Source organism: Sus scrofa, chromosome 5 (genome assembly GCF_000003025.6).
Source record: "Sus scrofa isolate TJ Tabasco breed Duroc chromosome 5, Sscrofa11.1, whole genome shotgun sequence".
NCBI classification, from domain to species: domain Eukaryota; kingdom Metazoa; phylum Chordata; class Mammalia; order Artiodactyla; family Suidae; genus Sus; species Sus scrofa.
This window is the reverse complement of record NC_010447.5, coordinates 62626491-62648670: the sequence shown is the minus strand read 5'-3', so window position 1 is coordinate 62648670 and position 22180 is coordinate 62626491. Positions and strand designations below refer to the sequence as shown.

The 22180-nt window shown below is 44.4% G+C and overlaps 1 protein-coding gene across 1 annotated transcript in view; it reads left to right on the top strand.

The window, feature by feature from the left end:
* Window positions 501-22180, top strand: part of A2ML1 (alpha-2-macroglobulin like 1) — a 44911-nt gene continuing 23231 nt past the window's right edge. The window contains 17 exon segments of the mRNA XM_021092386.1: window positions 501-657; window positions 1380-1563; window positions 1886-2048; window positions 3172-3224; window positions 8750-8770; window positions 9778-9943; window positions 10530-10614; window positions 11533-11659; window positions 12412-12463; window positions 12466-12525; window positions 12849-12958; window positions 14883-15050; window positions 16694-16921; window positions 18330-18396; window positions 18993-19138; window positions 20138-20287; window positions 20666-20860. Coding sequence (XP_020948045.1) covers window positions 530-657; window positions 1380-1563; window positions 1886-2048; window positions 3172-3224; window positions 8750-8770; window positions 9778-9943; window positions 10530-10614; window positions 11533-11659; window positions 12412-12463; window positions 12466-12525; window positions 12849-12958; window positions 14883-15050; window positions 16694-16921; window positions 18330-18396; window positions 18993-19138; window positions 20138-20287; window positions 20666-20860 — 2103 coding nt within the window. The 5' untranslated portion in view covers window positions 501-529.

Genomic DNA, 22180 nt, shown 5'->3' with positions numbered 1-22180 from the left:
GTTGCCATGAGCTGTGGTGTAGGTCGCAGATGCGGCTCAGATCCTGCGTTGCTATGGCTCTGGTGTAGGCTGGTGGCTACAGCTCCGATGAGACCCCTAGCCTGGGAATCTCCATATGCTGCAGGAGTGGCCATAGAAAAGGCAAAAAGACAACAAACAAACAAACAAACAAAATAAATAAATAAATGGGTGCAGCCAAAAAAAAAAAAAAAATCAAATATATCTTAATTGGATAATAAAAGGAGGGGAAAAATGATCAAATGGGAATTTGGAATGAAACCAGAAAAAATGGGAAGAGTCTTAAAACATGTTCCGAGAGCTTTACCGTTGTGAATGTGCATTCTGGCTTTTCCCTCAAACAGGTTTTATGGACTGGCAGAGCCAGTATGAATGTTTCAGGGAGAAATAAATTTGAGGAAGTGAATGAAGCCTCACCTTGATTTAGTACCTCCACCTGAGGCCCCAAAACATGATTGGCTGGGGGATCAGCCGTAGCGGCACACCCTACCTGGGGGGGCGGTTCATATATATGCTCCTGTTGGTGAATAGACCTCTGGTTCTTGATCCTGAGGAATCAGTCCCACCCACAAAGATGTGGGCTCAACTCCTTCTAGGAATATTGGCCCTATGGCCAGCTGTGGCAGAGAAACTCCTCCCGTAAGTGCTGGTGTCAGAGTTGATTTGGGGCAGTTGGCTTCTTGGTCTGTCTTTCTCAAACACAACTATGAGGGAGAAGAGATAATCTTTGCTTTGTTTCATTTCCTTCTCATCTTTTCCCTTCTTTAGTGTGATTTCTCCTTTATCCAGAGGGAAAATTTTTAAAAGATTATATTAAAATAAAGAAATCTTCCTGTGCCCTGTTCCCTGTAATAGCACTGATTTCCTCTTTGGTACTCTTGGCCTACAATGATGGCCTGCCGTGGTGGGAGGTTTAAGGCTGTACACTGAGTTATTTGTTAATTGTCTGCTTCTCCCTCATAGAAAATAAGGTGCAGGAGTTCCTGTCGTGGTGCAACGGAAACAAATCTGACTAATATCCATGAGGATGCGGGTTCCATCCCTGGCCTCTCCCACTGGGTTAAGGATCCAGCGTTGCTGTGACCTGTGGTTGTAGGTCACAGACGCGGCTTGGGTCCCACGTTGCTGTGGCTATGGTGTAGGCCGGTAGCTGCAGCTCCGATTTGATCTCTAGCTTAGGTACAGCCCTAAAAGGCAAAAAAAAAAAAAAAAAAAAAAAAGCAAAAGGAAGGAAGGTGCACAAAGTCAGGGGTTTGGTCTGTTTAATCCATCTCTATATGCTGAGTGCTTAGGAGAGGGATGAATTTTTCACTGAATGGATGAATCCTGACTGACCTGAACTCTGTTCGCTTCTTTAACAGAAACTATCTGGTGACATTACCTGCCCAGCTTGTGTTCCCCTCTACTCAGAAGGTTTGTTTGGATCTGAGTCCTGGGTACGATGCTGTAAAGTTCACTGTCACTCTGGAGACCAAGGACAGGATCCTCACGTTGTTGCGACAGTCTGGACTGAAGACACGACACTTACATTGCAGGTCCTTTTTGGTGAGTGCAGTGTGAGCCCAACTCTGGTGCCCAGCTTTCCCATTCTCCTCCCTGGGCACTCACCAGAATCTCTCCTTGAGTATGTTTTCTGTTGTTTTACTTTTTCCATGGCCTTGAAGCCTGTCTCTTCTAAACCTCCATGCCTGGCCATGCCTCCTGATATCATTCTTTCCCTTCTTTCTGTCAACTTGTGAATGGCCCTACCCTTCCTACCTCCATCTAACTCATTTCTTTTCTTTTCCTCTCCCTCTTGGGTTCAGAGCAGTTGATTCTGTTTCCCCCAGTCTCTTACTCCTCCCCAGAGCTTCCCTGTCTTGACCAGGTACCACTTCCTGCGGATGGGAGAGAAGAAGTGGCCACCGTCCGGGTGTCGGGAACTGGAAAGGGCATCAGCTTTGAGGAGAAGAAAAAGGTTCTAATTCAGAGGCAGCAGAATGGCCTCTTTATACAAACTGACAAACCTGTGTACAACCCAGGGCAGAAAGGTAAGAGACACACAGGTGGGATGAGACAAAAAGCCTGCGAAACAGCAGCACACATTTGTAGAGGGGATTTGCGGGTTACCGGGAGGCCTGTGGGCCAAGGAAGAGAGGAAGGTCTGGAGGGATGAAGTGTGATGAGTGTTGAATGCATGCAGGGCTACATAGGCCAAAGAGTAGCGGGTGGAGTTGCTACTGGGTGTGTATCTAAAAAGGCACATTTCTCCTGCAGTGGAATCTGACAGGTATAACTGGATCGCTGGGTCTCATAGCAAGCTGCTTGCATAGGAATCAGAAAGCATCAAGGGCATTTAAGCCCGCTAGTTTCTATGTGTTTCTTCATCCTTAGAAAGGGATTTGAAGAGGTTTCAAAGTTAGAAGCCATGAAGAAAAACTGGGGCATGAAGTCCCTCTCTCAGACTAGGTTTTATTTATTTATTTATTCATTTTTAAAATTTATTTTTATTTCTTGCTTTTTAGGGCTGCGCCTGCAGCATGTGAACATTCCCAGCCTAGGAGTTGAATCAGAGCTATAGCTGCCGGCCTACACCACAGCCACAGCAACACTGGGTAAGAGCCGAGTCTACAACCTGTGCCACAGCTCACGCGGCAGTGCCACCTGATCCTTAACCCACTGAGCGAGGCCAGGGATGGAACCCACATCCTCATGGATATGAGTCGGATTCGTTTCTGCTGTGGCACAACAGGAACTCCAGACTAGATTTTATTAAAAAGTAAAACCTGGGAGTTTCTGCTGTGGCGCAGCAGTAGCAAATCTGACTCGTATCCATGAGGACTCGGGTTCGATCCCTGGCCTTGCTCAGTGGGTTAAGGATCTGCCGTTGCTGTGAGCTGTGGTGTAGGTTGCAGACAAGGCTCGGATCCTGCATTGCTGTGGCTCTGGCATAGGCTGGCAGCCACAGCTCTGATTCAACCCCTAGGCTGGGAACTCCATATGCCAAGGGTGTGGCCCTATAAAGACAAAAAAGACCCAAAAAAAAAAAAAAGTAAAACCTGATGGGTTTTTGCTGACTCAGAAGTACGTGTGAGGAAGCAGAAAGGGTGAAAGAAAGAAAGATTCTGAGAGGGGAAAAAGTCCTTTTTCCTAATGATACCTGTTCTGTCCTAGTGCAACTCCGCATTGTCACTTTGACCAGCAGCTTCATTCCAGTGAATGACAAGGTGAGAATTTAGTGGGGAAGAGGGACAGGGAAGAGAAGAGATTCTTTGGGAAGGGGCCCCTCTAGATGCAGAACTTGGGTGCGAATTGCAGTTCTAGCCTCAAGGCTCAAGTTCAGATCCTCCCAAGCCCCTGTCTGCCTGAAAGCCTGCAGAGGTGCCTGCCCTCAACTTCGAAGCTTTGATGGTTGAGAACATCGGTTTGGCTAATATTCCTGAGAGGTGGTTCTGTTTGGTGCTGTTTGTTTGTTTTGTTTTTTAAGGACCTCACACGTGGCATATGGAAGTTCCAGGCTAGGGGTCCAATTGGAGCTGCAGCTGCTGATCTACACCACAGACACAGCAGTGCCAGATCCAAGCTGAGTCTGCCACCTACTCCATAGCTCATGGCCACACTGGATCCTTAACCCACTGAGCAAGGCCAGGGATCGAACTCAAGTCCTCATGGATACTAGTCCGGTTCGTTACCGCTGAGCCACAATGGGAATTCCTTTGCTGCTGTTTTTTAAGTGGTTGCAAACTTTAAGACTTCCTCTCCAGGAGTGACACCTAGTGGCCTTTGCAATTCGAATACTAAGAAATAATTCAAGAGTGTATTAATAAAAGGAAGAAATAAGAATATCCACCCCACCATCTTTTTTTTTTTTTCAACTAAGAGGCAAAGTAATTTATAGACAGTTCTCTTAAGGTAACATGCCTAAGATAAGAACGTGGTAACATTTGGTGAACACTTTAATTTTTCTTGAACAACCCGACTGTTAGAATCATAAACCTCTCAATATAGAGTTTGTCATTTCTATGTGTTTTGAAATACCTCTCAGACACTCCTGGCTGCTTCTTTCTCCTTCAGTCACAGCTCATGGATCAAATGAAAATTGTAAAGATAATCATGGAGAAAGGCTTGTTTCTGGAGTTCCTGTTGTGGCACAGTGGAAGCGAATCCGACTTGTAACCATGAGGTTTCAGGTTCCATCCCTGGCCTCGCTCAGTGGGTTAAGGATCCGGCATGGCCATGAGCTGTGGCGTAGGTCACAGATGCTGCTGGAATCCCATGCTGCTGTGGCTGTGGCCTGCAGCTGTAGCTCCAATTTGACCCCCTGGCCTAGGAACTTGCATATGCCGCGGGTGCGGCCCTAAAAAGCAAAAAAAAAAAAAAAAAAAGAAAGCATTGTTTCTATTTCCATGTTCTCAAAGCAGCTGTTTCTTTTTCCAATATACAGGGAAGAGATAAACTTATTACTGATTGGTAGCCTCCTCCATCACTATTTTCTTTCCCAATTTGGAATTATTTTTAGTTTCTCCTTCCTATCACCTGTATTCTTTATCAGTTTGGTGTAATATTGACTACTTATTTCTTAACATGCTCACTGGAGACCTAGGGTCGAAGTGTGCCACAGCCAGAATTATTTTAGACTCTACTGCCCCCTGGAGGTTTATCTCATTGGCTACCCCTGTTATAGTACCTTTGCTCAAATTATGCTGGATTACTGAGAGGTGCTCTGATTTCCATGGTTATACTATATTTCTGTTGTCAAATTACTCCCTCCTTCCCACATCATATCTCTAGTCAGACATCACTCCAAGTTATAGCTTGAAACATCAAAAATTTGAAACACTGAATTTGAAACTCCAAGTTGAAACACTGAAATTAACTACTTTTTTTTAACGAAGAAACAGATTGGCAAAAATGTGAGTTTTACAAAGCACACTATTTAATCCCCAAGCAACTAAAGTATCCATATTAACCGATTCTCTCTGGCTTGGTTGCTACATCCATTTATTCAGAAACCTCAGGCAGCTTCCGGTGGAAATGCTGGTTGAACACTTGTTCCCTTCCAGAGACTGCTTCTGCCTGACTGGTGTCCAAACCTGCTTCTTGGCTCCCTGTGTGAGAAAAGTACTTTGTTATCCAAGGAACTGGGTTTTTCTAGAATTTATAGTAATCTACAGTAATCTGGGTGACACCTGTCTCCTGATTGTGTATATGTCACGTTTGCATGAGTCCAATCCTTCCCTTCAGGAAGGAGGGCAGAATATGCTACCCCCAATATGCCACTTTGACATGTAGATTGTTCTGAGCGGAAGGCATTGAAGATCCAGTAGAATCTAGAAGAAATTTTACCTGGTTCTTAAATGCCTATGAGAAATTAGATGTCTTGGTCTGGTTTTGGTATCAGGGTAACGCTAGCTTCATAGAATGAGTTGTGAAGCATTCTTTCGTCTCTAATTTTTTTGGACTAATTTGAGAACCTTCTCTAAATGTTTGGTAGGATACATCTGAGAAGTCATCTGGTCCTGGACGTTTGTTTATTGGGTTTTTTTAAATTACTATTCAGTTGTATTAGTGATAATTGGTCTGTTCATATTTTCTGTTTCTTCCTGGTTTGGTCATGGGAGACTGACATTTCTAGGAATTTGTCTATTTCTTCTAGGTTGTCCATTTTATTGATGGATACTTATTCATATAATCATGTACAATCCTTTGTATCTCTGTGGTATTATAACTTCTCCATTTTCACTTCTGATTTTATTAATTTGGGCCCTCTTTTTTTTCTTAACAAGTCTGGCTAAAGGTTTGTCAATTTTTTAAAATCTTTTTTGAGGAGCTGGCTCTTAGTTTCATTGATCTTTCCTATTTTTTTTTTTTTTTGAGTCTCTTTTTAATTTATTTCCTCTCTTATCTTTATGATTTCTTTCCATCTACTAACTTTGGGTTTTGTTGTTTATCCTTCCTTTCTAGTTCCTTTAGACATAAGGCTAGGTTTTCTATTTGAGATTTTTCTTATTTCCTGAAGTAGGCTTGTATCACTATAATCTTTCCTCTTAGAACAGCTTTGGCTGCATCCCATAGATTTTGTACCATTGTGTTTTTGTGTCTCCAGGTATTTTATTTTTTGACTTCTTCAGTGATCCATTGGTTGTTTAGTAGCATATTAGTTAGTCTCCACATATTTGTATTTTTTTGCACTTTTTTCTTGTAGTTGATTTTTAGTTTCATAGATTTGTGGTCAAAAAAGGTACTTGATATGATTTGTTTTCTTAAATTTATTGAGACTTGTTTTGTAGCCTATTTTGTGTCTATCATGTTATAATATTCCATATACACTTGAAAAATTGTGTATTTTGCTGCTTTTGGATGGAATGCTTTATATTAGGTTCATTTAGTCTAATGTATCATTTAAGACCTGTGTTTCCTTACTGAGTTTCTGTCTGGAAGATCAGTCCATTGATGTACATGGGGTTTTAAAGTCCCCTTCTATAATTATGTTACTGTCAATTTCTCTGTTCAGGGATGTTAATATTTCCTTTATTTATTTAGGTGTCTATAGCTTTCAAAATGAATATCTTAAAAAATGATAATATTATTATAACAACTAAGGAAATTAATAATAATTGTTTCATATTGTTTAATATTCAGTTTTAAGTTTTCCAAATAACTGTGTTTTTTTTCCAAACTAGACCTGATCAAGTTCATGTGTTACATTTAACTGTTACATTAAAAACATTTATCTTAATCTAAACTAATCCCCCTTATTTTTTCATTAGATTGACTTTTTTTGAGAGAGAGAGAGATCAGGCTAGATGACATGTAGACTGTCTCCATTCTGGAATATGGTATTGAATTTTGAGGAAGCCTAGTTCTCTTACAGAATATTTGATATACTGATTTGTCTGATTATTTCATTACCGTGTAGTATAACTTGCTCTTTTATCTTCTAGAAGTAGCTCTGAGCTCCTTTATTTTCTAGAAGTAGCTCTGAAGTCTTTTTCTTTTTTTGCTTTTTTAGGGTGCACGTGTGGCTTATGGAAGTTCCCAGGCTAGGGTCGAATTGGAGCTGTAGTTGCTGGCCTATACCACAGCCATAGCAACTCGGGGTCTGAGCCACGTCTTTGATCTACACCACAGCTCACAGCAAGCCAGATCCTTTAACTCACTGAACGAGGCCAAGTATGGAACCCACTAGTCCATGATGACCAGTGTCCTCATGGAGACTAGTCAGGTTCATTACCACTGAGCCACAACAGGAACTCCTGAAGTCTTTTTTTTCCTTTTTTTTCTGGCTGTACCCATGGCGTGCAGAAGTTCTTGAGCCAGGGATTGAATCTACACCGCAGAAGCAACCTAAGCCACTACAGTGACAAAGCTGGATCTTTACCTCTGTACCACAAAGAAACTCCTCTGGAGTCCTAATTAGGTTTTAACTAAATATTTTTGGTAACAATATTTGTTTTTTTTTTTTTTAAATGGGTGATGTTGTGAGCCTCAAATGTATCTCTTTAGAAGGCACAGAATATCAGGTTTTCCTGTTATTAGTGATGGCAAATATGATGACTTGGTTAAGGTGGTGACAACTAATTTTTCCAACAATAAGGTGTGTCCTCCCCCTTTTGAAATTAACAAGTAATTTTGGGTTGGCACTTTGATGCCTAGCACAATGACCCATTCCCCAATTAAACTTAATTGTTTAATTATTTCTATTTGCTTGAGGAAACAATATATGATTCTGTGATGTAGCTCTTTTAAACAGACATAAAAAAAAGAAAAGAGGAGTTCCCGTCATGGCGCAGTGGTTAATGAATCTGACTAGGAACCATGAGGTTGTGGGTTCCATCCCTGGCCTTGCTCAGTGGGTTAAGGATCCGGTGTTGCCGTGAGCTGTGGTGTAGGCTGCAGACGTAGCTCGGATCCTGCGTTGCTCTGGCTCTGGCGTAGGCCAGCGCCTATAGCTCAGATTTGACCCCTAACCTGGGAACCTCCATATGTCGCAGGAGCAGCCTTAGAAAAGGCAAAAAAAAGACAAAAAAAAAAAAAAAAAAAAAAAAAGAAAAGAAATTGTTTTGCAATGCTTAAAAGTAAGTTTCCTGCCCACTGGCATTCAGAGAACAGTGGAGGAGGCCAGGAGACAATTGGTTCCTAAAACGAGGTTGAAACATGGGGGGGAGGTCCTGCTGTGGAGCAGTGGAAACAAATTTGACTAGTAACCATGTCGATGTGGTTCGATCCCTGGCCTCATTCAGTGGATTAAGGATCCGGTGTTGCCATGAGCTGTGGTGTAGGTTACAGACATGGCTCAGATCTGGCGTTGCTGTGGCTCGGGCATAGGCCGGTGGCTACAGCTCCGATTCAACCCCTAGCCTGGGAACCTCCATGTGCCGTGGGTGTGGCCCTAAAAAGCAAAACAAAAACAAAAACGGGGTGGGGGGGGCCTTCAAATACTGGTATTTTCTCTTAGGGTGTGTCGTGGAAGAGCTTGGTCACAAAGTACTGAAGGCTGCTGAGGGTCTGAATTTCCATTTCCTCACATTTTGGAGATTAGCAATCGCTGTAGGAAATCTCTTCTTTTTCCTCCCCCGGCCGACAAGCCTTTGCCCCATTGTTACTCTTATCAGGGCACAAAAGAGCCATTTAGAAAGGAAGGAGTGGGCAAACGAGAAAGACAGAGGCCTTTGTGAGCTTTTTGCTTTCAGTTAGCCTATCCTTATTGCTAGCTCTGCTTTAACCAGTATTATCTGCTTTTCTTTTTCAGTACTCCTTGGTGGAACTGCAAGTAAGTAGACATTTCTTCTTTCCCATCAGTTGTGGAGAAGGTGGTTGTTGCTAAACCTTGAGGCCAGCAGCAATGCTGAGATCTTGGTCCAGAGCCAGAGACTCTGCAGCAGCCCGAGTATCTACAACTCCACCTAAACCATGCCTGTTCTCTTGCCTCTGCCCCCACTTCTCAGGGTTAAATCTCTGTAGATAAAGATACCAACCTCTGGAGTTCCTGTTGTGGCTCAGTGGTTAATGAACCCGACTAGTATCCATGAGGTTGCTGGTTCAATCCCTGGCCTCGCTCAGGGGGTTAAGGATCCAGCATTGTTGTGACCTGTGGTGTAGGTCACAGATGTGGCTCAGATCCTCTGTTGCTATGGCTGTGGTGTAGGCTGGCAGCTACAACTCTGATTTGACTCCTAGTCTGGGAACCTCCATATGCCTCGGGTGTGGTCCTAAAAAGACAAAAAGAAAAACAAAACGAAACAAAACACAAAAAAAGACACCAACCTCTATTGTGATGACCCTTCCTGTTCTGATTCCTGTAACATCTCTGGGCCAAGTCCATCCCACAAGGCTTTGTTCTGTACTCCTTAGTATTTGGTAATTAACGGCTGGTATCACAAATGGTGTCACCATTGAAATGTGACAAGAATACCTGTGAGAAGTGCTCAGAAGGCAAGAATTCCTCACAGCATCCCCTCCATTTTTCTGACAATTACCTGCTATCTTACAATCAAACCCTCAACACTGCTCTGCTTAAGGGACCAAGAATAAACCCTCTTTGTAAAAGGCATCCTAATGCCAACTTTATGAAACTGGATAACATTTTAAAGGACTTAATCTGATCATTTGAATCCAAAAGGACCCTTTTCTTCCTGGACACTGACCATTGAGGTGGGGTGTCATGAAAAATGGGTGGGATTTTTTTACCTGCTTTTTGCTCCTTTACCTGCTACCTGCAAGTGCAAGTGGTAATCAAAGAGGCAGGTACATCATGAAATTTCTTTTCAATGGACACAGGATCCAAATAACAACAGGATTGCACAATGGCTGGATGTGGTGCCCAAGCAAGGCATTGTAGACCTGTCCTTCCAGCTGGCACCGGAGGCGACGCTGGGCACCTACAGAGTGGCTGTGAATGGGGGCGAGGGCCAGAGCTTTGGCACCTTCAGTGTGGAAGAGTATGGTACGTGGGAGAATTAGCGGGTCAAAGGGTTGGACATGTTCTTGTCTCAAAGTCAGTAAAGGTAAAGTAAAATCTACTATGGAGAGGGATTATTTATTCATTTTAGTGCTAAACCAGTTGGTAACTTCAGGAGCATTTTGTCTTAATCATGCCCCCTTAATTAAATGAGTTTGGAGTTCCCATTGTGACTCTGTGAGTTAAAGACCTGACATTGTCTCCGTGAGGATGTGGATACCATCCCTGGCCTCCCTCCGTGGGTTAAGAATCTGACGTTGCCATGAGCTGTGGTGTAGGTCACAGATGTGGCTCAGATCTGGCATTGCTGTGGTTATGGCATAGGCCAGCAGCTGTATCTCTGATTCGACCCCTAGCCTGGGAACTTCCGTATGCTGCAGATATGGCAATAAAAAAAAAGAAAAGAAAAAATACAGCAGAAAATGACACAACACTGTAAATCAACTATACTTTGATAAAAAAATTTTAAAGGAGTTAATTAATTATCATTGTTTTATACCCCTGTGTTCACTATCTCTATGGTCAAGCCATCTTCCTACTCATTTTCCATTTCTCTCTCCATTCTCTCCAGTGCTGCCCAAGTTTAAGGTAGAAGTAGTGGAACCCAAACAGTTATCAACAGTGGAAGACTCTTTCTTAGTGAAAGTTTGTTGCAGGTAAGAATAAAGCTCTGAATCTAAAAGAGAATGGAGGAAAAAAAAATAAATAAAAGAGAATGGAGGGAGTTTCGGTCTTGGCTCAGTGGTTAACGAATCCTACTAGGAACCATGAGGTTGCGTGTTCGATCCCTGGCCTTGCTCAGTGGGTTAAGGATCCAGTGTTGCCGTGAGCTGTGATGCAGGTCACAGACTCGGCTTGGATCTGACGTTGCTGTGGCTCTAGCATAGGCTGGCGGCTACAGCTCTGATTCGACCCCTAGCCTGGGAACCTCCATATGCTGTGGGTGCAGCCCTAAAAGGACAAAAAAAAAAAAAAAAAAAGAGAGAGAGAATGGATGTGTGGACATGTATAATTGAATCACTTTGTTGTACAGCAGAAATGATCACAGCCTTGTAAATCAACCATACTTCAATAAAACTTTTAAAAATGGGGAGGGGAAAAAAAAGGAATAAATCTCTGGATCCAGGGAAAACGAAAGCCATATTTTGAGATGCTGTGAGGGAGTGTTATAGGCAGAGAGATTATGGAGGGAGGGGTTAAAACCTGGAAGATATTATGTGGTCGAGTCAGAGTTCTCCCAGGACACATTTCTAATTGTGTTTCTGCTCTTACTTCCCACTGCCCTCTCAGCCAGCATTATTGATGAGTGTTGATATTGACTCCCATGGTGAAATAGGAGTCAGGCAAAAGAAAGGCATGGTTACAGTCCTTTGAATGGTACTTATTTTGTGCAGTGGCCATATTCTAAGGCTTGGAGTAAAGCAGGGATGTGAATGAGAGCAGAGAAGGGCAGGATTGTGAGAGCCCTTTCAAAGGTGGGAATGCAGGAAAGAAGGAAAAGTATTTAGGGGGGAAGAGAGGTGGACTGCAAGTAGAATGGCCCAATCCTGACTCTTCATGCTTTTTTCGGTTAGGTACACCTACGGGAAGCCCATACTTGGGATAGTGCACGTATCCGTGTGTCAAAAGGCGAATACTTACAGGTTTCGAGAGCCAGAATTGGAACAGCTACCTGACAGATGCAGGAACATCTCTGGTTGGGTGAGTAAATGGGATGTAGGAAAGGAACTTTATTCCTATGTCCTAAAGAGTACATAAGTAAGCACCAGTATGGAGAAGTGATACTTAAAAAGCCCAGGAGTTCCCGTTGTGGCCCAGTGGTTAACAAATCCGACTAGGAACCATGAGGTTGCAGGTTCCATCCCTGGCCTTGCTCAGTGGGTTAAGGATCCAGTGTTGACCTGAGCTGTGGTGTAGGTCGCAGACGCAGCTTGGATCCCGCGTTGCTGTGGCTCTGGCGTAGGCTGGCAGCTGCAGATCCGATTAGACCCCTAGCCTGGAAACCTCCATATGCCAAGGGTTCTGCCCTAAAAAGACACACACACACACACACACACACACACACACACACACACAAAGCCCAAAGTTGAAATCATTCCACAGGGTTCTTACCCCAGTTCCAAAGAACAAGGCAGTCTTTCTCATCCCCCCAAAGATCAAGTCTTTTAGAATCTGCCTTGGAATCAAGAAAGTAACCTCACTTCTTGGAAGATACGATTTTCTGTTCCGAAGCTGGTTCTTGTCTCCTTCTCATATCCTGGAGCTTCGGAGTCATTTCATGATTATGTGTGTGCAGGTGTATACTTCCTGTTGTAGACAGTTTTTCTATCTTAACGATGGAGAAACTCAAGTAAAGCAGGCAGAACTTATTTTCTTCTACAGAACATCCTGAAAGGGAAGCGGAGATTAGATTGCTCATCCTCTCTCTCTCTCTCCTCTGATTGCCTCACTAGGCTGACAAAGCAGGATGCCTCTCGGCTTCTGTGGACATGTCCACCTTCAACCTCACGGGTATCTTTACAGGCAAGACATCAATATTGTGGCCACGGTGGTGGAAGAAGGGACAGGTAAGTGGGATGCTCCGTGGTATATTCAGAAAAGAGAAAGGAATAGAGGTGTCCTGGGGACAGACCTACTCAGAAGATGAAGACCCACCCTCATCCGTGTTGGGGAGGGACTCTTTTCCGAGCTAATCGTCAAAGGGAAAGGCCCGATTCCATCTGCCATCCACTCCCTATTTCCTCAAAAGTTTAGGGAGGAGGAGTTGGTTTGGATCAAATATATTCAGCTTCATGCTTCCAGCGGCCCCGTCCTTTCAGGGATTTTCGTTAAACATGAAGATGAGGCTGTCAGGTATTTAGATCATCATATATCTGGTTTTCTTCTGCAGGAGTGGAGGCCAATACTACTCAGGATATCTACATTTCTTCAGAAGCGGGATCAATGACCTTTGAAGACACTGATAATTTTTATCATCCCAATTTCCCCTTCAGTGGGAAGGTATGTGGAAACTTGCTTCACCATCCACTGTCGCCTCTTCCTGTACACATATAATAATAGCTAGCTAAGCATTATTCTAAGTCCTTTATATACATTCATATGTTTAATTTTTGTAGTAATCCTGAGTTAGACACTATTTCCTTTTTTTTTTTTTTTTTTTTTGGTCTTTTTAGGGCCACACCCGTGGCATATGGAAGTTCCCAGGCTAGGGGTTGAATCAGAGCTTCAGCTGCCAGCCTGCACCACAGCCACAGCAACGTGGGATCTGAGCTGCACCTGTGACTACACCATAGCTCATGGCAATGCTGGATCCTTAACCCACTAAGTAAGGCCAGGGAACCAACCTGAGACCTTATGAATACTTGTCGAATTTGTTACTGCTGAGCCACAATGAGAACTCTTTTTTTTTTTTTAATCAAACCCAGGTAGCCTGTCTCCAGAGTATGTGCTCTTAACTCCGGACATACTGCTGCCCTTAATCTCATGTGGGATGTGACTTGCATACTAATGTGATTTCAGTGCCCTCCCTAATGCAAGGGGTTCATATTCCCACATTTAAATTTTTGAATTATAAAGCTGTAAGGTATTTGGAGTGATTATTTAGTCTCAGCTTCTGCATGGAAGCAAGGTTGATACCAAACATCCCATGACAGAATTTCCGGTTGTGGTGCAGCAGACACGAATCCGACAAGTATCCATGAGGATGCAGGTTCGATCCCCAGCTTTGATCAGTGGATCAGGGATCCCCCAATGCCAGTAGCTGTGGCGTGGGCTGACAGCTGTAGCTGTGGTTCCACCCCTTAGCCTGGGAACATCCATATGCCATGGGTGTGGCCCTAAAAAAAAAAGTCCCATGACAGAGAGCCATTGCTAGCTCCTTAAGCATTATCTCTAGAGATTTAAAAATTGGTAGTGTCTTCTTACTGATACTTGCAAGCTACTCCTCTCTCCAGCTTCTCTTTCTTTACTTCCCAAACAAATGGTGAACACAATAATGTTGTACATATTTAAGTCTATTTATTCTTTTTTTTTTTTTTTTTTGGTCTTTTTTGGGCTGAACCCGTGGCATATGAAGTTTCCCTGGCTAGGGGTTGAATCGAAGCTGTAGCTGTTGGCCTATACCATAGGCACAGCAGTGAGGGATCCGAGCCGTATCTGTGACCTACACCACAGCTTACAGCAATGCTGGATCCTTAACCCACTGAGTGAGGCAGGGACCGAACCCACGTCCTCATGGATGCTAGTCAGATTCATTTCCACTGAGCCACAATAGGAACTCCTAAGTCCATTTATTCTTTAGTTACGTCTTCTCCAGACCAAGAGTTGATAGACCAGACTTTCTTTCTTTCTTCTTCTTCTTTTTTGTTTTTTGCTTTTTAGGGCCACAACTGCGGCATCTGGAAGTTCCTAGGCTAGGGGTCAAATCAGAGCTACAACGGCTGGCTTATACCACAGCCACAGTAACACAAGATCTGGCTGCATCTTCGACCTACACCTCAGCTCCGGCAATACCAGATCCTTAACCCACTGAGCAAAGCCAGGGATTGAGCCTGTATCCTCATGGATACTAGTCGGGTTCTTAACCCACTGAGCCACAACAGGAACTCTGAGCCAGACATTCTTAGTTTCTAAGGATTATACAATTTAGGAGAGAAGGAAAGTCTCAGTAGGAAAATGAAAGCAAAAACATGTACAGAGCCCTTTAAGGGTTGTATGCAAATGAAGGTGTATGGTGCTTCATAAGGTATGAGGCAAATCTTCTTGGGCTCCAGGACAAGCTACTTCTATTTGTTTCTCAGGTCCTCACAGATCCTAGTTTCCAAACCTCGAATCACATTTACCTTTTTCTGGACTCTTTCCTGAAAAGTATGCTCAGAGCTTAGACTTCTCTGTGTCTGATGCCCTAATGACCTTCTCCCCTCAGATAAGAGTCAGGGGCCACAATGGCTCCGTCCTCAAGCGTCATTCAGTGTTCCTGGTGATTCGCGACATCCATGGAACCACCATCCAGACCCTGACTACTGACAGCGATGGCCGTGCTCCCTTCCAGCTGGATACGGCTCATTGGAATGGGAGAGACGTTTCTCTGGAGGTGAGCACTGGGAGGTCCAGCTTTCCAGCATGGAAGCCTTTCCTGAAGGAAAACTTAAAAATTTTCCTCTTTCCTCTTACTGCCCCCCCCGCCCCGCCCCCCCCACACACCCCTGGGTAATTCCATCTCCCTTACTCACCAGTCCAGCTTCCCAACTGACAAAAAGTTTTCTTATATCCCATTTTTATTTTATTTTTTATTATTTTTTGGGGGGCTACACCCAAGGCAAATGGAGGTTCCCAGGATAGGAGTTGAATCAGAGCTATAGCCACGGGCCTACGCCACAACCACAGCAATACAGCATCTGCAGCCTACACCACAGCTCACGGCAACGCCAGATCCTTAACCCACTGAGCAAGGTCAGGGATCGAACCCGAAACCTCATGGTTCCTAGTCAGATTTGTTTCCGTTGTACCATGACGGGAAATCCTTAGATCTCATTTTAAATAAATGACCCTTCAGATAAAAAACTGCTATTTCTACAAATTCACTTTATAATTATCCCCATCTCTCTCTGATCCTTTATTTGAAGTCAGATTAGGGAGGAAAAAATGGTTCAGCATCATCTTTTTCCCCCTATTTCCCTGTTCCCTCTTCTTATTTCTCATAAAAATGGCAGAGAAGAGAATGCTAGATTTTGTAGAAATTATAAGGATGGTTACTTGTATGGGTTATCAATTGCCATGCAATCAACACCAAAACTTTAGTATTACACAATGGGAAGCATTTATTGTTCCGGTGTATGGGGTAGCCAGATAAGCAAGTCTGCTGATCTTGGTGGACTTCCTTATGTCTGCAGACTCTAGGCTGGCCCACCGTGCATCTCACGATTCACCACGCTGGCCCAGGTATATTCTCATGGCAGCGTGAGATGGAAGAGGAAAAGTGGACACACACGGCTTTTCTAAGCCTCTACCTGTCTTTCACATGCTAATGCCCATTCCTCCAAAAAAGCCACATGGTGGACCTACAATTAAACTAAAAGGGGGCTGTAAGATTACATGGTCAAGGATGTTGCCACGGGGAGGGATAAAGAATCAGAGCCTTTAATACAATCATTCAGCTATGCCACTTAAGCAAATAAGTACATTTGTGTTGTGGCTGGTTTACCCATTTCTGAACTCCAGGTATTACTCCATCACTCCATTTAGAAATGAAATTTTTCATCCATACAATCCTTTTTACCTAGTTTGTATTCTTAAGATATATTCTTTATTTGTGGCCCAGGCGTGCTGTAGCTTGATGTGGGATCTCAGTTCCCAGTCCAGGAATTGAACCCCGCAGCAGTGAAAGCACTGAATCTTAACCACTAGACCACCCGGGAATTCCTGAATCTTTAATTTCTGTATAATCTTAGTCATACTTTTCTCTCCCTTGAGTCAATCTTTGAAGGTGTATCACCTACAATTTCCTATTACCTAACAACTCTAACTCAGCCTTATTTTACTTCCCTACATACCTAAATGCTGCTGCATGTAACTAACCACTACCATGGACTCCTCGCACAGCCTTGGTCGGACCTCCAGGGAAATGCCTACATGCCACTGGTTGGCAGTACAGATGAGAATCAAAGAAAGTCCATGGGGTTAATATGCTTGGGGTACATGCTAAAGGGCTTTTTTTTCACCCCCTCTCTTTCTCAGGGAAGGTTCCAGTTGGAAGATTTGCCATATGATCCAGAACGAGCCCCTCGTTATTATCGCAACGCCTACCTGCACCTGCAGCCCTTCTACAACACAACCCACAGCTTCCTGGACATTCACCGGCTACGTGGCATCTTGGAATGTGGCCGGACCCAGGAGGTGCTGGTAGATTACTACATAGACCCAGCGGATGTGAACCCTGACCAGGAAGTCGTCTTCTCCTACTATGTGAGACTGGGAAATGAGGACTGGTGAAAGTATGTTGGGAAGGAAAGGGGATGGAGTTCTCTGGGGGCCCAGTGGTTACAGGTACAGCAATGTCACTGCTGTGGTGTGGGTTCGACCCCCTGGCCTCAGAAATTCTACATGCTGTGGGAGCAGCCAAAAAAAAGGGTTAGAGAATGAGGATCATGAGCCAGAAGGGATGAACAGACAGTCCGGATAGAGGTAGAATGCAAGCCACATAGTAATTTTTACATTTTTAGAAGCCACGTTAGGAGTTCCCGTCATGGCACAGTGGAAATGAATCCGACTAGCATCCATGAGGAAACGGGTTCGATCCCTGGCCTTGCTCAGTGGGTTAAGGATCCGGTGTTGCCATGAGCTGTGGTATAGGTCACAGATGAGGCTCGGATCCCTCATTGCTGTGGCTGTGGTGTAGGCTGGCAGCTACAGCTCCGATTAGACCCCTAGCCTGGGAACATCCATATGCCATGGGTGCAGCCCCCCCCCCAAAAAAATACCCAAAGAAGCCACATTACAAAAATTAAAAGAACAGGGGAAACTAATTCTTTAAATATATTTTATTTAACTGAGTATATCCAACATAGGATCATGTCTACGGTGAAAGCAACACCAGAAATCATCAATACATATTTTACATTGTTTCAGCTTCATTTCAAATTTTTGAAATGCCAAGTATGTATTTTATACCAAGCCGAGTTTGGAAGAGTCATATTTCAAGGGCTCCAGTAGTCCCATGTGGCCAGTGGCTACAGTGTTGCATGGTGTGTAGGTATAAAGGATGGGGGGAAACGGGGAGTCAAGAGATTTTGAGGAATTCCCATTGTGGTGCAGAGGAAACCAATTCGACTAGTATCCATGAGGATGTGGGTTTGATCCCTGGCCTGGCTCAGTGGGTCAGGATCTGGTATTGCCCATAAACTGTGGTGTAGGTTGCAGACGTGACTCAGATCCTGCATTGCTGTGCTTCTAGCGTAGGCCAGAAGGTACAGTTCCAATTCAACCCCTGGCCTGGGAACTTCCATATGCTGAGAGTGTGGCCCTAAAAAAAATAGAGCGAGAGAGAGATTTTGAACAGGAGTCCAGAGACACCATGTGGGGAAACCTTCAAGAAATGGTGTCAGCTGTCTATTGTGAAGAAGGGCTTCTATTCTGTCTGCCTTTGTCTCCTCCCTCCCACCCTCTGGTTCTCAGCAGACGTCCAAATGCAGGAAGGGTCATCAGGACTCTGGGTAATATCTGACACTGGATGAGCTGAAGGATGCTCTGTGAAGTACCAACCTGAGCTCTGGAACTGTGAAAGGAGCCTTTCCTTGTGGAGAGATGCAGGGATAGGGCCAAAGCTAAACTCCCCAGTTTCTAATCTATTGATGATTATTCTTCTCTTCCTTAGTTAACAGGGAAAGGAAATTTGGAGCTGGAGGGGCAGAAACACCTGAACCTGAACTTTAAGAAGAAAGGTGAGTGTTCATGCATCTCTTGGAAGACTTAAACTTTTTTTTTTTTTCTTGGCTGTGTCTGTGGCCTGTCAAAGTTCTCAGGCCAGAGACTGAACCCACACCATAGTAGTGACTTGAGCCACAGCGGTAACAACACCAGATCCGTAACTGCTTGGCCACCAAGGAACTCCTGAAAAACTTATACACTTTATAGTTCCAGGAGTTCCTGCTGTGGTGAAATGGGATGGGTGGCATATTGGGAGCAATGGGACACAGGTTCCACCCCACAGCAGGTTAAGGATCTGGCATCGCCACAGCTGTGCTTAGGTTGTAGCTGCAACTGTGTTCTGATCCACGGCCCGGAAACTCTGTTTGCTGCAGAGCAGCCAAAAAAGAAATAAAACCTTTACATTTCCAGGAAGCAGTGCTTATTCCAGAAGTAAGAGTAAGAGCAATGAGAACAGAACAGGACAATAGCCATAGAAGAACAGAAAGTGAGAAGTAACTTGGGCCTGAGGCCTGTGGTGGGCTCCGGCCCGGAGTGTAGACATAGGGTTGAAAGTCCTCGTTGGGTGAGCATGTCCTCCCACCTCTGAATATCCGCTTCTCTCTTTCAGGACTGAAGGGCTCCTTCTCTCTCCCACTGACTTTCAATTCCAGACTAGCCCCTGACCCTTCCCTGGTGGTTTATGCCATTTTTCCCAGTGGAGGTGTGATAGCGGACAAAATTCAGTTCTCCATGGAGATGTGCTTTGACAATCAGGTAAAATGGCAATTGGGAGGGTGAAGACAAGGTCTGGGCGTAGAGAGTGCATGTGTATGCTGGGGTTGGAGATAAGGCAGGGTCAGGGAAGCGAGGAATGATATTGACATTGGTCATGATGTTCCTTATCTATAGTATGGTGTGCTGAACCATCATTCCTCCTACTTCTTCTTCTTCTTCTTCTTTTTTTTTCTTTTTGCCTTTTCTAGGGCTGCCCCCTCGGCATATGGAGGTTTCCAGGCTGGGGGTCCAACTGGAGCTGTAGCTGCCGGCCTACGCCAGAGCCACAGCAACACAGGATCCAAGCTGCCTCTGCGACCTACACCACAGCTCACGGCAACGCCGGATCCTTAACCCACTGAGCAAGGCCAGGGATCGAACCCGCAACCTCATGGTTCCTAATCGGATTCATTAACCACTGCGCCACGATGGGAACTCCTCCTCCTCCTACTTCTTTTTAAAGGTCATACTGGGAGATCACATGTTCTGTAGAGTCATTGCATATAGTCTCTTTCTACTTTCTGTCTTTTAAGCTTTCTACATTATTCTTCTATGCTGCTTACTTTTTCCAACTGTATCATGAGACACTGGTTCTAAAGGGTGAGACTTTACGTAGAAAAATCAAGATGAAAGTGTAGAAGTGGGAGTTCCTGTTGTGGCTCAGTGGGTTAAGAACCCTACATAGTGTCCTTGAGGATGTGGGTTGGATCCCTGGCTTTGCTCAGTGGGTTAAGGATCTGGCGTCGCCATGAGCTACAGTGTAGGTTACAGATGCCGCTTGGATCTGGCGTTGCTGTGGCTGTGATGTAGCCTGGCAGCTGTAGCTCTGATTCAACCCCTAGCCTGGGAAATTCTATATGCTGTGGGTGTGGCCCTAAAAAAAAGAGCAAAAAGAAAAGAAAAAAAGGTAAGTGAAGGAGTGGCTGGACCACATTTAGGGCACATGGTGTATAGCTCCAGGCTGACCCGATCCCCCTGTTATTCTTTTCCCATCCCCAGGTTTCCCTCGGCTTCTCACCTTCCCAGCAGCTTCCGGGAGCAGATGTGGACCTGCAGCTGCGGGCAGCTCCCGGGTCCCTGTGTGCGGTCCGGGCTGTGGATGAGAGTGTCTTGCTGCTTAGACCAGAGAGCGAGCTGAGCAACAGATCCGTGAGTGGGCTGCTAATGTAGCAGGAAGGGGGTCTACTGAGAAGACAGACTGACTGCATTAAAATCAGAGCTGGATTTCAGGGGGTGGGAAAGCAAGCCTCAGCAAAAGAGTGCTCCACCACGAGGTGGTGGCAAAGCTGGTGTGGAAACGAAGGGCATGACATGAGAAGGGCATGGTCGATATAGGCAGAGAGATCCAGAAAGCTGAAATCAGAGAGAAGGGTGACAGATGATGGAAAAACATGAAGTAGAGGAAAGGGTTTGAATGGAATACGGGTAGGGAGAATTCTGGAATAACGAAGAGAAATAATGCAAGAGTAGAAGGTTCTCAACTGATTTCACTACATCAGTATTTTATTTCCTTTTCTCCTATCTCAGGTCTATGGGATGTTCCCCTTCTGGTATGGTCACTACCCCTACCAGGTGGCTGAATATGATGAGTGTCCAGTGTCTGGCCCGTGGGACTTTCCACGACCCCTCATGGCTCCAGTGCCTGAGGAGCGCTGGAGCAGGCCTTCCGTCCTGTGGAGGCCTTGGGTCTCCGAAGGCACAGACCTCTTCAGTTTTTTCCAGGTAGAAACAATGGTGGTGAGAAGGGGGAAAGGAAGGCCCATGTCTAAAAGAGCAGACAGTCTCCTGCGGGCATTCACGGGGGCCAAAATCTTAAAGGAGGCTCCTGATGTGTACAGTAGCCTTTCTTGGTCCTTAAGTTTGAAGAAGCAGCACAGTTATGTTAGAAGACAACCACTATGCAAAGCCATACCCTGAGTCCTCTCCCTGGGTCTCCAGACATTTCCATGATGCGATCAATCAGGAAAGAAAATGAAGGTAGACCAGAGGTCTCTTATCACGATTATGAAAGATGTTGCACCTATTTTATCAGTAGAAGTTAGGGGTGCTTTGGCCCAAGTCTGGCCAGGAGGCCTCTGAGATCAGGAAGCAGGCCTTGTTTACCTTTTTGTTCTCTCAAGTGCCTGATCCTTCATCATGCTCAATGTATTTTTGTTGAATTGAATGAGCCAATATGGTCTCTGCTCTCAGAAATTTCAGTCCAAATCAAATAATAAGAATACAGTGACTAATATTTGGAAAAAGCATTAAACGTATCAAACAATGGAATAAGTGGACTACTTGGAGTTCCCATTGTGGCTCAGTGGGTTAAGAACCCAACTAGTAACCATGAGGACGCAGGTTCGATCCCTGGCCTCGCTCAGTGGGTTAAGGATCTGGTGTTGCCACGAGCTGTAGTATTGGTTGCAGAGGTGGCTCAGATCCCACATTGCTGTGGCTGTGGTGTAGGCTGGCAGCTGTAGCTCTGATTTGACTCTAGCCTGGGAACTTCCATATGCCACAAGCGTGGCCCTAAAAGCAAAAAAAAAAAAAAAAAGAAAGAAAGAAATCTTGCCATTCCAGACAACCTGGAAGGACTTCAAGGGCATTATGCTAAGTGAAATAGGTCAGACAGAGAAAGACAAACACCATATTTCACTTATTGTGGAATCTAAAACAGCAACAAAAGTTGACAGATTGGTAGTTGCCAGAGGTGGGAGGTAGGGGGGGTGGGCAAAATGGGTGAAGGTGGTTGAAAGGTACAGATTTCCAGTCATAAAATAAATCATGGAAATGTAAAGTACAGCATAATGATTGTAGTTAATAAACTGTATCACATGTTTGAAAGTTGCTAAGAGAGTAGTTCTTAAATGTCCTCCTCACGAGAAAAAAATTTTGCAGTATATATGCTAATAGATGTTGACTTATGGCGATCAGTTTGCAACAAAAAGTAAATATATATATATATATATATATGTATAAACACAATGATATAAGTTTAATTGAAAGGCTTTCACCCTGGGTGGAACAGAACTGAACCAATCTTGGTGTCTGAGTATTGGT